The sequence below is a fragment of the Dermacentor andersoni genome, chromosome 7, assembly GCF_023375885.2.
Source record: "Dermacentor andersoni chromosome 7, qqDerAnde1_hic_scaffold, whole genome shotgun sequence".
NCBI lineage: Eukaryota > Metazoa > Arthropoda > Arachnida > Ixodida > Ixodidae > Dermacentor > Dermacentor andersoni.
This window is the reverse complement of record NC_092820.1, coordinates 162,230,469-162,243,310: the sequence shown is the minus strand read 5'-3', so window position 1 is coordinate 162,243,310 and position 12,842 is coordinate 162,230,469. Positions and strand designations below refer to the sequence as shown.

The 12,842-nt window shown below is 43.9% G+C and overlaps 2 protein-coding genes across 2 annotated transcripts in view; one reads left to right on the top strand and one right to left on the bottom strand.

Annotated features, from left to right (window-relative positions):
- Ser (protein serrate) overlaps window positions 1-3,098 on the top strand; it is a 122,185-nt gene extending 119,087 nt beyond the window's left edge. The window contains exon 16 of the mRNA XM_050180408.2: window positions 47-3,098. Within this exon, the coding sequence (XP_050036365.2) occupies window positions 47-504 (458 nt within the window). The 3' untranslated portion in view covers window positions 505-3,098. The remainder of the gene's footprint in view (window positions 1-46) is intronic.
- An 11-nt stretch (window positions 3,099-3,109) lies between these two features.
- LOC126533150 (UPF0669 protein v1g209471-like) lies at window positions 3,110-12,781 on the bottom strand. The gene is made up of 3 exons (XM_050180423.3): window positions 12,357-12,781; window positions 9,401-9,666; window positions 3,110-5,058 (listed from the first exon to the last, which is right to left on the bottom strand). Exons 1-3 carry the CDS (start codon window positions 12,379-12,381, stop codon window positions 4,741-4,743), a joined length of 609 nt encoding a protein of 202 aa, XP_050036380.1. The 5' UTR covers window positions 12,382-12,781; the 3' UTR covers window positions 3,110-4,740.
- Window positions 12,782-12,842: the final 61 nt, after the last annotated feature.

Sequence of the window (12,842 nt, the reverse complement as noted above, 5' to 3'; positions counted from 1 at the left end):
TCTGCAAGCACTTGTTGAAACTAACAGATTCTTGATGTGCTCACAGGCCGGAGCTACCTGCTTGCAGCAACAGTCACACTGGTCGGAGTGGCCCTGTTGGGACTGCTCGCAGCATTGACTGTCTGGTTCCTGCGCTCTCACCCAACACTGTGCCGCTGCCCACTGCGCACACCGGTAACAGGCGTTATACCCACCATCAGTGCCAAGCTCGACACTGACACACCTGAGCCCGACAAGTCTAACAACCAGAACGAGGAGAACATGCGGAGGTATCAGAATCCTCTCCGTGCCGCGACAAATGTGGATGCTGCGGAGGCAACGAGAGACACACGCAGTGCGGAGCTCTTCAAGCCACTCTCGCTGGCTGCCTCGAAAAACACAAATAGGCTATGTGATGCCAGCGTCAAGCAGTGCCAGAAGGACAACCCGCTGAGTGCACCCTGTCCCGCCAAAGTCTTTCCGGTGTCAGATGCAGACGTGGACACTGTTGTGGTGCTTGTCTGACAATGCTAGGATGCTCTGTGTGTGAACTGATATGCTCAATGACAGTTACCAGTGACGTTCAGTGATGGTGCGCTGTTCTGCACATGGCCAGTCATCATTCCTACATCGAAGGAAACCTGTTTTCAACAGAGCCACACTGCGCCGTTTGGTCAGCAGCCTCCCCGTTTGCAAAACAGGTTACAGCATTGCTGCCACGTGTCATCAACTGCCAGTGTGGCAGTTCCAAACATTCCCAGTGACAAGAGCACCCGATGCCGACATCTGACGGTCAATGACTCAAAAGTCTTTACAGACTTCTCATAAAAACAATTTCTACCGGTTGCTGTGACGAAAGCGTGCTGCAGCATTAAGCTCGGCAGTGAACAAACGGGACTTTAGAAATATGTGGCCACTGTGCCAGTGCATTGCAAAAGGCTGCACTGATAATGCAAATGCGCGGTGCAGCCCCAGCCTGCTACTGCATGCACGGACGCCATGATTTCCCGGATGTACAGTGTATTGAAACTTGCTAGAAATAACAGTGCAAGGGTGCCACGACAGGACAGGTAATTAGATCAAAGCGATGGCTTCAGTGTGAAAATAAGCATATGTCTGTAAGAGTAGAAATCTGCGCAAAGACTGTGGTGATACAACGAAATGTGTTCATTTTCAAAATAGTGTTTATGTAAGGGCACAAAAAAATACCATGTAGCTAGCTGTCACCCCGGTAATGCAGTGTCGCCATTACGTCACAGCTTACGACACACGTCTCGGTCCAAGTTTTACAAATGGCTAAAATAACTGCTCAGAGTACTAGTACATTTGATGTTGGCGCTCACAGATGAATTGTAGGAACTTTCTGTCTAGGACATTTTTCTGCATGTCTGTAGTGTAGTGAATGTTTCACATGTACATATGTATATAGTAGCTCCATATGCGACGCAAGCACTGCAAACACTGCAGTGTTCTGCACATCGGGAGTGCCTAATTTATAAGGGAAGCATGCAATTTGCCACCCCCCGCCCCCAATTTTTCCGATCCTTGCAAAGTGTACAGCAGAGAAGCTCACATTTTCCCCCCATTTATGTCCAGTACAAATTACGTACAACTGGATCACATTCCAGCAAATGAACTATGAACGTACATCATGTCCAGTGCAAGGTTCAATGTGTTGGCTCGCGACAGCAATAAGTCGCGCCGCACAAAAACAATAGAAATGAAAATAGTATTCAGCGCAATGCATTTTTTCGCAAAGTTTCTGAAATATTAACTAGAGGGAAATGTCCCTGTACTATCCATGGGTTTCTTGCATAGCAGTACACCTGACATGGGAATGATAAGAAGAACACTCATTGCGTTAGGCTCAGCTTTAGCCGTAGTACACGGCCATGCAGCTTACTTGCTTCGGAGATGGTGCCAAGGCAACATGTTGCCAAATTCTTTCATCTGTTGTTCTCGGTGCAGAAGTTAAGACTAAAATCCTGAATGCCTGTCTTCTTGCTCTCCCTGGCTTATGCCTCTTTTCATATGTAGGGTAGAAAACGAGACAGCCCCTCCCCCCCCCCCCCCCTCCCCTTAAACATCAGAAACGCTGTTTACAATGTAAAGCATGGCAAAGCTACAAGGTTGCAAGGCTTCTGTTGATAAATGCTCATTGCTTACACATTTGCTACAGCAGATCACAGCATCTCTACACCAACACACAAGTGTCACATGATCAGAATATTTGTAGATTGTGGGATAATATGAAAGAAACCATGGAACTTGTGCTTCAGGTGGTTAGGTTAGGTTCTTGCTTTTAGCAGTAGAATGAAAGGGTACCATGTCGCACTTTCTTGAACATGGACTACTCAGCATGCACCAGCTGGTTGCATTTCCAACGAGTACTTGTGCAGTCGTTTGAATTTCAATGATGCATTCCTTTTCATACTGGTGCACCTTGTACTGTTTCCAAGTAGCATTGTGGCAATGGTGCATGACTATTAAGCCATCAAAAGATTGGGAACACATGAAGCAGGAATAACTAAAACTGGCCAAGCTGAGGAATTGAATTTTCGTTACAATGCACATGTCATGAGGGTGCCAATCCGAAGACTGTACTTCCTTTCATTCCCATTATGGTTGGACGGTTGCAGCACCAGACTTCCCTCTAGCAAGTTTATGCAGAACTTGTGCTTTTTTTTCCCTACTTTTTCCCTGGGATGTGCTTGAAACGGCAGTCTGAGCATGTGCGAGAATGTAAAAGCCTGATGTGGTGTCACCGAAAGCCCACGGATCTCCAGTGAAAGTGCGTCCTCGCAAGGACCTTGGCTGTGGAGAGGGATGCCACTGAAGAAAACTCTAGTCTAGTCAAGAGTTTCCATCAAATGTTACGGATGCCAAATCTGCAACCCATTTTCAGATAGCTCCAGCAGTGTGTTGAGAAATGTACACTTTGAGCTTCCTGCGAATGGTTTGTGTGGATATGAGTGGCACTATGTTTAATGGCCTATGCTCAGAAGTGTGGATAAAAAAAAAGTGTGTAGTCTATGCCAGCTTTGAACAGCTTGATTGCAAACAGCCTGTCAATGTGACTCTGTCCACTGATGCCAAGCATTAAATATGTTGCAAGCAAAGCGACTCTGTGTGTGTTTTTCTTCTTCATTTTATTTCGCGAGAACTGTATAAAAAAATATAAAGCTGCATGACAGGGCAAGGAAAGTGCAGACCAATGAATAACAGAAGCAGGGAGAAAAGAACTACCCACAGAACTTTCACACAAAAGCACGAAGATCAACTTGTTGATCAGAGCATGTTGCAATGCACAGCAAACTTTCACTCACTGCAGGTAAAGTGTGTGTTATAAATCATTATGCAAACACTAGTACTGTAGAGCTACTACAGGAAACAGTCTTCTGCGAAGTATAGTGCGTACAAACATACCATGGCATGTCACCATACAAAGTTCAATGACGCCTACCAGCTACACCATGGTCCCCATGATGCACCACTTTGTAAAATGTTTAAGAAATCTCCGAGGTGGCCCCTTCTGGCCAATCACAACCAATGCTTTCGTTCCTGACAACCATAGTACAGTATTTATTTGAGCCACTAGAAACACTGCCCAAATGACCTCTTACCCAATCTTCAGCAGATAATTAGGTGCCAGGGTTCAGCTTGGCCCGACAACAGTTTGGTGTGTTTGGCCTGCTGATGGCAAACCGTTTCGCATGTGATCAAATTAAGCTTCTAGGCTGGAGGTCTACAGTTGCTGCAAACCAGGGCTGGACTTGGTTCTATACTGAAAGACTGTGTTCATTAAACTGTCCTGCAATAGGCTAATTGAGCAGTGTCGCAGTTGCGGAGCTTATCACAATGTAAAACTAGTCAAATATCATTAAATGGAGTATCAAGGACCATTTTCACACACTACACCAAAATGTTTGTCCACCCATGTCTTATTTTACATGCGAACTCTAATCATAACACTATGGCTGGCCATTGTCTCAAAAGCAAAGCAGACAGACTAGAGATGCATCTATGATGTCATACCTAATTGCTTGGCACAATGCATACTAAGGAAGCATCCCATCCACCAGCGGTGCCTTTGCACAAGGAAGCATGTGCCAGGCATGTGTGGCTTCACTTTAATGCTTAGGCGAGGCACACCATGATTTGTGATTCTGTCAAAGTCATATGCTTCAAGAAAGCACATAAACCACTTTTCCTTCTTCTTTAACACATTGTATGAACACGAGATAAACCAAGTAACAGTAGCAGTAGTTTAGTCACCATAAACAGGCACTACATCAATTATGTGAGAGAGTTTCCAAGGGCAAAGCAAGCAACACAAAAATTACTAGTGTAGGGTTAGGCAAATGGCACAGCCATGGCAGAAGCTACGAAGCCTTTGAGTGATACAGGCAATATTTCTGGCAACTTTGATCAGCTTTTGATTACATGCTGGACAAAAATGTCACTTCTTGAAATTCTCGAACTGGCTGTCCTTTAATTGGAATGCGAACCCCATCATCTCAAAATTTGACAATATTGTAAAGCTCTTACTTGCCAAATCTGTGCTTCAACTTTTCATAACTGCTCAACACCACACAGCTGTTTGCACACTGATGTGAACTTGCTTCTTCTGAACAGCTGGCCAAAGTGACATTGGAGAGTTATGTAGCAGAAGGATTCAGGCGTGATATTTTAAGCACAAAGTTGCACTTCCCTTTCTATACACAGTAAAATGATATGGTCCAGCAGCAGCCAATGAAACCTTCAGCCCTGCAGAATCTCTAGAAGCAACTTCAGCACACCAAGCAGGAAAGTCCACAAAAGGGATATCTCTTCTGATGGGCCCATGTCATCAGTGACCTCTTCACCTGGTACAGCGGGGCTGTCCTGGTGATGGCTGCCTCGCTGCTGTGATGCAGCATAACCGTAGTCATGGAAGAGCAGGTTCTCAGTTGAGTCGTCCACTCGAACTTCAAGCTCATACAGGCTCAGGTCATGTGATGGATGACCATAGATGCCAATGCCCACAGGTCGTCCGAAGCTACGTGGCAGGTCTATGCGCTCATGGCCACATGTTGTCGACTGCAGAGACATTGATCATGGTTAAAGTAGATTACTTCAGGTGGAAATCAAATCCAAAGAGTTAACTTGTTGACTGCAACAATTTTATTTCGAGAGACACAAATTTAATTTCACAGGCACACTGTTCCAGCAGCTAAAAGAAGCAATCTATAGCTGTCAGGTCAGTGACACTTGCCAGTCGACTTCATGTGATAATAGTTTATCATCCACTGGCATGTAAGCTTAAAGCTATAGTGCCAACATTGTCTGTAACTTATATGCCATATTTGTGTGCATATATGTGCAATTCCTGAAGTACTGCTAATTATTATCCATGAGTTGCCTCTGATGCCAGAGCCTACTTGTGAAATCTGACACAGCAAATACACAAAGCAAAGTAGAGCAGTTCACATGCACATGAAGATTGCTGAACTCTCGTTTCACAGTGCCACTCCTTATACAAATGTTTATGGTGTCAATGCCTTGCCTTCTTGGTACTTTGCTGCAGCTTTTGTGCAAAGCATTAGCACAGAATAAGAAGTAATTGGCTCATTCCGATGCAGCTGCTTATTTAGAAAGACAGCTCGCTTAATAGACCTTTCTCAGGCAATCCCAGTGCCCTGCAGGTGTTCAGTGCAATATGGGGAAAGGGTATGCATCAAGCGAGCAGGCTTGGCTGGGTGCCTGCCGCCCATTTGCAGCGTTGGCAACATGGCAGCACAAAATGAAGAGAACAAGGCATCGCTTCTTTCTTCACGCTCCTCACGACGCGAGTACCCGTGTCTACAAGCATCTGCATTTTCATCTCTATGCAAGAAATATGAAAGAAATAACACAGTCAGTGTAGGTATCACCGAGCAGCCGCTATTTCACAGAGAGGTAAACCCCCTCACTGTATACATTTCACCTCTATCAATTGAATTTCGTTTACAGAATGCTGCATTGTCAGACTGCACGTGAACAGCGGAAAAAGACTGTGACTTGCTAAAGCAAAAAGTGTTTATTGCACTTCTGCTGTCATAGTGGTCTGCTAAGAGAAGCGCATATATGATGTGGGGTATTAGGAATGGCCACAGTGCTCACCGGTTGGTTGCTAATGAGTTGGGCGCTACATGCATCACTTCTAAATAAAAATAAGAAAAAAAAATTTTTTTTTGCCTATACTCTTCTTTTTTACGTGAGAAAATGTACCGAATTGATTTTTGGCTCAGGTACTCCCAACATTGTGTTAAGTGTGCTGTGATACACTGAAACTAGGACATAGCTTGCAATAGAGTTGTCATTGGAGCACATAGGTCACAAGTGAAGTAGGTTGCTGCTTTGCAGCGGATATCTTTTTGAAATTCTAATCCTCTGTGGCACACCTAAAGTTACTAAGGCCTTTTCCTCAAGTTTTTTGGCATGTGCAATACTCAGCATGGTTCAGGCTTTAAACCACCAATTGCAGCTAAGCAATATGATTTGTCAGAGCACTTGCACAATCTAGTGGAGCACATTCAAAAATTTTACATCTTCACCCTTGGATGCAGCGTTAGACATAATTATGAAATGCAATGCATTACATTATCGCACATTGACAACAGTGTGAAATGAATTGATTCTATTCAGCTTTCAAAAAATTGTGCAAGAAAATGTGAAATCTTACGCTGGAAAGTGAAATTATGTTCCCTTAACAAAAACAACTGTATTAAAAAAGGTGGACCATAAATAAAATCTACCTGACAGTTGCCTTCGCAGCTGTGGAACATGCACTGGGTTTAGTATTCAGCCTAAACATTGCCCAATCATATTTAATATGCCTAATTTTGTTTTCCATGCAGGTAAATTTTGGCCGTCACCCAGGGTTCTTCATTGATGAAGATTGTGTGGACTAAATAGATGAAGGGGTCTTCGAGCTTCGCTAGCCTGACAGCAGTGGCGCACATGTGGATACACTAGACGGATGCGAATCGCGGAGGGGTTAGCCAATGCAGCTAGACAAACAAGAAATTCTTGGTCAACACACCCAGTTGGGCAAGTTGACTGACCACTGTGAGTGTGTAAATGTGCTTAATAGACATGGATGAAAGAAAGGATGAAACACGTAGTGCAATAAGAGACAGACACGACGAGCTATGAGACACAACGCATTACACGTGTCTCATCTTTTTTTCTTGTCCTCACTAGTCAAGTGTGTTTACATGCTCGAAAGAAATGTTTGTTTGTATTAGGCACCAACATACGACACCTGCCAAATTTACTTGCCACCTTTCGAATTTGTCAGTACTGACTGCCACAGATGCTTGTATGACACAGGAGGAAAGCGAAAGTGTGGCCACCCTTCTCTGCTACATACACACATTTTCCATAACCACTTGTGCAGCCACTGGTGGCACTTGCATGCAAGACATTGGCATAGCCAGGAGGAACACCCCTCCTTCGAAACTCTTTCACGATCCCCCTCCCCTTCTTCCCCGGAGCAGAAAGTTTCAGGAGGTGGGCTCTGACAGAGCTACATGGACGAAAGGGCAAGCTTGAATGTGAAAGCAAGTCAAGGGCTAGTGGTGATCCGAAAGGGGGGGGGCAGTGTCATGGGTGCAATCCCCTCTCCCATGCACAGAACATTGCAGCCCCACTCATGGTGCACTTCTACCCCATTTCAGATCATGTTAATCATAACTGCCTTGGGGGATCTGTGCTAAAATTTCCACACACGGGTAAAGATAGGACAAGCATAAAACTTGGGGCACTGTTGCTCCCCACCAGGACTTCATGTCATCAAAGAGCTTTTCATTTCCGGTACTTGACCGAATGGTCGACCACGCTGCGTGGAAAAAAAGCATCCCGAAAATATTGCGACTTGCTTGTCTAGGAAACGCATAATAAGCAACACCCCCAATTTTTTTCCTTTTCTTTCCCCAGTCTCCGACTTTCATTATGTTAATAAAATTGAGAACATGCCTTTGGTCTAGTTTGTACATGCCATTAAGAATAAAAACATGGCAAAAAAGGAGGCCAAGGAAGAAAGACCTAAAGAATGCTGATTTGCACACAGTAAAATATATCAAGGATGGCGGTGCTGGGGGGAGGCTTAGAAACCGCCAAAACAAACAAGTGGTAGGGCAGATAGGTGAATGGCCTCGAAGTCCATGCAGAAACAGAAATATAGGAATGTTAGGGAGCACTATGCCTCTCAACAACCCAAGGAATGTTAAAGAGTGCGACAAAGACTAACAGAAAAGAATGTTAAGAAGGGGAGTGGATATGAGGAGGAGGGGGATGCGCATAAAAGGAATCAAGAACGAAGCTGGCATATAATTATGGACACCAGACAGCTGTAGCCAGTCGCCTAGTTGAGGCTCACCTACACCATCGTAACACATGCTGCTTGCTGCGGAGAACCCATCCTAACTAAACGTTTCAGCAATTTTCAGAATAGATGGGTGTCAGGAGACACGACACTTTCAAATCTGTTGGAGCTACTGGCCCTTATTTTACTGTGAACTAGGGATGCCGTAATTTTCACAAAGGCTTCTAAACAGGAAGCAGTCCTACTTTGTGCCGTCTACCTTATCTATTCCCAAGTGTGATCAAATAACAATATGCATCATGTGACGATACTATGATCGCAAGTTACTTCCAAACATCTTTTCAATCAAGGCGGACAGTATGTCACTGAAAGTAAGCGAAACATGCATCATATGATACTATCTAAGTCCTAGTGCAAGCCTTCGTTCGTGTATATATAGATCTAGAATAATATAGCATGCCTACAACACTGAAAGTGCAATTGAGTGATAGGCGACTTGCAAAATAGTGCGCACGGCCGCTTCTGTACGTAGACGTGGCTGTACCACTCACTAGAAGACCTGGTTGGAAAACAACAGTTATCCCCACTGTTACCTGGACTGCAACAAGTCTGGGCTGCAAACATGAAGACACACGATAGTGCCCTTTCTTGGTTTTGTTTGGCCCCCTTTTTAGCGCTGTTTCTTTCTTCAAGTCATGCACCAGCTAGGTCATCGAACTACATTATACAAATACATCAATTTGTAAACGAAATTTTTTTTATGTAGTAATTTTTAAAAATAGCATAAGAATGATAGCATAATTTGATGTGAAGTGACTGCACGCCTTAGCAATGAAAAACTTTTCACAACTTATGCAAAGTGTTGTTTCTGCAATGCAATAATGTGCATCCTCGATGTCAAAGTAGTCTTGGCTGGGGAGTGCTAGGAGTTTGTCTTTGTGTGATGTACAACCTCCATTTAAATTTTATATATGTATATACACACACACACATGGAGAAAGGTCTAGGAAGTGCTTCTGCGTTAGCACCAGCACAGAGCTTTCCAAGAATATGCTGCAACTGGTGCGAACTTACCTGAGCGCAGTGACTGTCCAGGTCAAAGGTCGGCTGAGCATTTCGCTCAGCCACATACAGGTCAGGATCCCCAGCCAATGGATGAACCAATATGGTGACTGCACCAGGTTTTGAAAGGGTGTAATAACTGTAATTGCCAGCGCCAACGACACCGGTCACCTTTTCATGAAAGACAGTTGGCTCGCATGATGACGAATGAGCCCACAGCACCAGCAATGCGAGCAAAGCTGGAAGCTGTAGAGCATCACCACTTTCTTGTTTGTGCCCTGTAATATCAAACTTGTAATCAATCGAGGACTACAGGCTCAAATGCAATTGCAATGCAAATCAAATGCAAAGTGCATTTACTGTGCACATCATATAGCTAGCGCCAGCAAAGTACTTCAAGAAACCCACAAGAAGGTTCATAAAGACATGCTAGAATTCATGAGAAAGCTTCATGATTTAATTAGACACCTAAACAGGCTATGATTTGTATACAGCACTGTTGCTGTGAATGCATTGAAATAAAGGGCCTGGTAGTTAAGGAACCCTGCAAAATTCTTTAGTGAAGCAGCTTTTCTTCCATCATACCTGAGCTTTCCCCTTCCCTATACTTCTGATTGTGCAGGAAAAAGCTCGATGGACCAGATGCAATGCCCTCGATTCTTAACAAAACGTGTGTAATCATGGCATACCTATTATTCATTCCGTTTTTGCTCATGTGCTTGTGCGTGGCCTTTATCCTCTCATTTAAGCAAGCTAACCAGTGGCTTCTTTCATGCACAAGAACTAATGAGAGGATAAGTAATATAAATGCAAGCAAGTAGAGTAGAACTTACTGCTGGGTGAGTCGGTTGAGATCTAATGAATACATTGTTGCGCTAACAGGAAAATAAAGACTTGGAACTATCAGCGCTCGACCTATCGTTTCTTACATGCCCTCCCAAGTCTTTATTTTCCTGTTAGCGCAACAATGTATTCATTAAATGTAGGCAAGAGCCAGGATCCAAAGTGTCGCAAGGCGCACCTAATTAGCCTACGACACAGCTTTAGACATTGGCATCGATGTGCTAAAGCTAGATAAATCGCGTTGGAAGCTCACGCTCCTAAACACGCAAATGCTTTGTTTTAGACATCACAGAGACGTGGCCATGTATCGAATGTATGTTGCTGAAATGCTGCAATGGCGTTCTACCTTGAAACTGCACACTGTTGTAACATGACTGCAAAGCCCTCTCAGCTTTGCACAGATGACTCAGAAGCCCAAAGGCATGCAGCTAACGATATGTGCTGCATTACCAGGTGTCGCAGAAATGAACAGCTCGAAGACACGAGCTGCAACCACTCTTCACATCACATTTTAGAGGAAGTATTGCATTTTGTGACACGAATATAAGAAATGTGCATTGTTTCAGGCAGCATCAACCGAATCCTAGGCGGGCAGCGACGTTCAACGCCACCCATAAACAAAACGCCGAGTCGCACAATTAGCACCAGCCTGCCGCAGTAACTCACAAAAATTTTTTTTATTCACATACCCTATATGCCCTTTACGGGCATTACATAGGGGGTTAAAAAAAAAGCAATAAAGTGATCATATTGCCTAACATAGTGAAAAATCAGAAAAGCATAAGTAAACATGTGCTCAGGAAAACAGGGAACATATCTGGATAAAAGAAGCGTTTGAGAACATGCACACACGTGGACCACAGTGCTCAAGACAATGTAAAGAAGAATACACTTCTGATAATAATCTATTAAGGACCAGCACAGAGTAAGCACTTCAGTTTGTTCACAAATGTGTCATAATTATTTTCGGAAACGATTTCTGCAGGTAGTTTATTCCAATGATAAATGGCAAGGAACAATGGCGAATGACGCATAAGTTTGGTGTGAGCTATCTTGGGTTGCACTTTGAGGCAGTGGCCTAATCGGGGGAAAATGCGATGTGCTGGTTTGATATGAGATTCTGTGAACGGCGAAGGATTGTGATAGAGCTTGTGAAAGTGACATAGCAGGGTGACAAGTCTTCGCTTTTCAAGTGAGCTTAAATTTAGAGATGATTTAATATCTGGGATGCTGGAGTAGCGAGCGTATTTCCTTGTGATAAACCTAGATTCCAGTTTATCGGCAAGATAAGCCTGATGCCAGTTCCAGATTAAACCGGCATATTTTAGTTGTGATCTGACTAAAGTTGTGTATGCAAAGAGTTTGGTTACCTGATTTGCAAAGTACAAGTTACGCCTTATGAAACCGAGGGTTTTGGATGCTTTAGTGGTTATATATTCAATGTGTTTGTGCCATGTCAAATCAGAAGAAATGTGAACATCTAGGTATTTGATTTCAAGAACTTTTTCAATGGCCACGCTACCGATGGAATAAAATATGGGTTCAGTGACTCTAGCCGTCGTAAATGTTACAAGTTTCGTTTTCGAAACGTTTATTTCCATATGCCACTGTTCGCACCACTAAGCGATTTTGTCAAGATCCGATTGCAAAGCATTATTGTCATGAGGGTCAGTAATCTTTCTGTAAATAACACAGTCGTCCGCAAATAGCCTAATTGTAGAAGTGAGGTTGCCGCTTATGTCATTAATGTAAATAAGGAAGAGGATCGGCCCGAGCGCCGAACCCTGAGGCACACCAGACTTTACATGGGTTAGTGCGGGGCAAATTTACTGGCAGACACGAACTGCTGTCTGTTAGTTAAAAAGTTAACAATCCAGTTCAAGACATTGCTGTTTATGTTTCGATTTCCAAGTTTAAATATAAGGCGATTGTGAGCAACTTTGTCGAACGCTTTTGCAAAGTCGATGAATACGGCATCAATTCTCATTAAATGGTGCATAACGTCGTGTAGGTCGGCCACAAGTTCAAATAACTGTGACTCGCAGGAACGGCCACGCAAGAATCCGTGTTGGTTGCCAAAAACGGATTCTGAGCATCCTGACGAATCGGCTGTTGTGTCACTCACCGTAATATAAACACCCAAACCACATTATCGAGGAGGTAACGAAGAAAGGAACACCGAAGTCATGTCACAGCCACGGGCTTGGTTTTGCTTTCAAGAAACCGGTGAGCAGGCAAAGTTCATGATCGCAGAAATCGGTACGGTTCTCTAGCAGGCACGGATGACGCAGGTACAGCAGCGCACAGGACCAACAAAACGATATGAATAGCAGCGTAGTATCGCCATCAGAACGACGCAACAATCATACGGAAGACGCGTGATAAACACGCACGCATGCTTATGGAGTTTGCGTTCAGCGGGGGCTAAACGAGTTCGCCGGGCACATTGGTAACCTTAAATCTACGTTAAAACGTAGGACTATGAATTAGTAACAAACTAAAATGCGAATAAAAACGGAGCCAGCAAGCATGGACCAAAGCGGACGAAAGAAATGCATAAAATAGTTTCCGCCAACAACTTCACTGACTTGACCACCTACACCGCTTACAC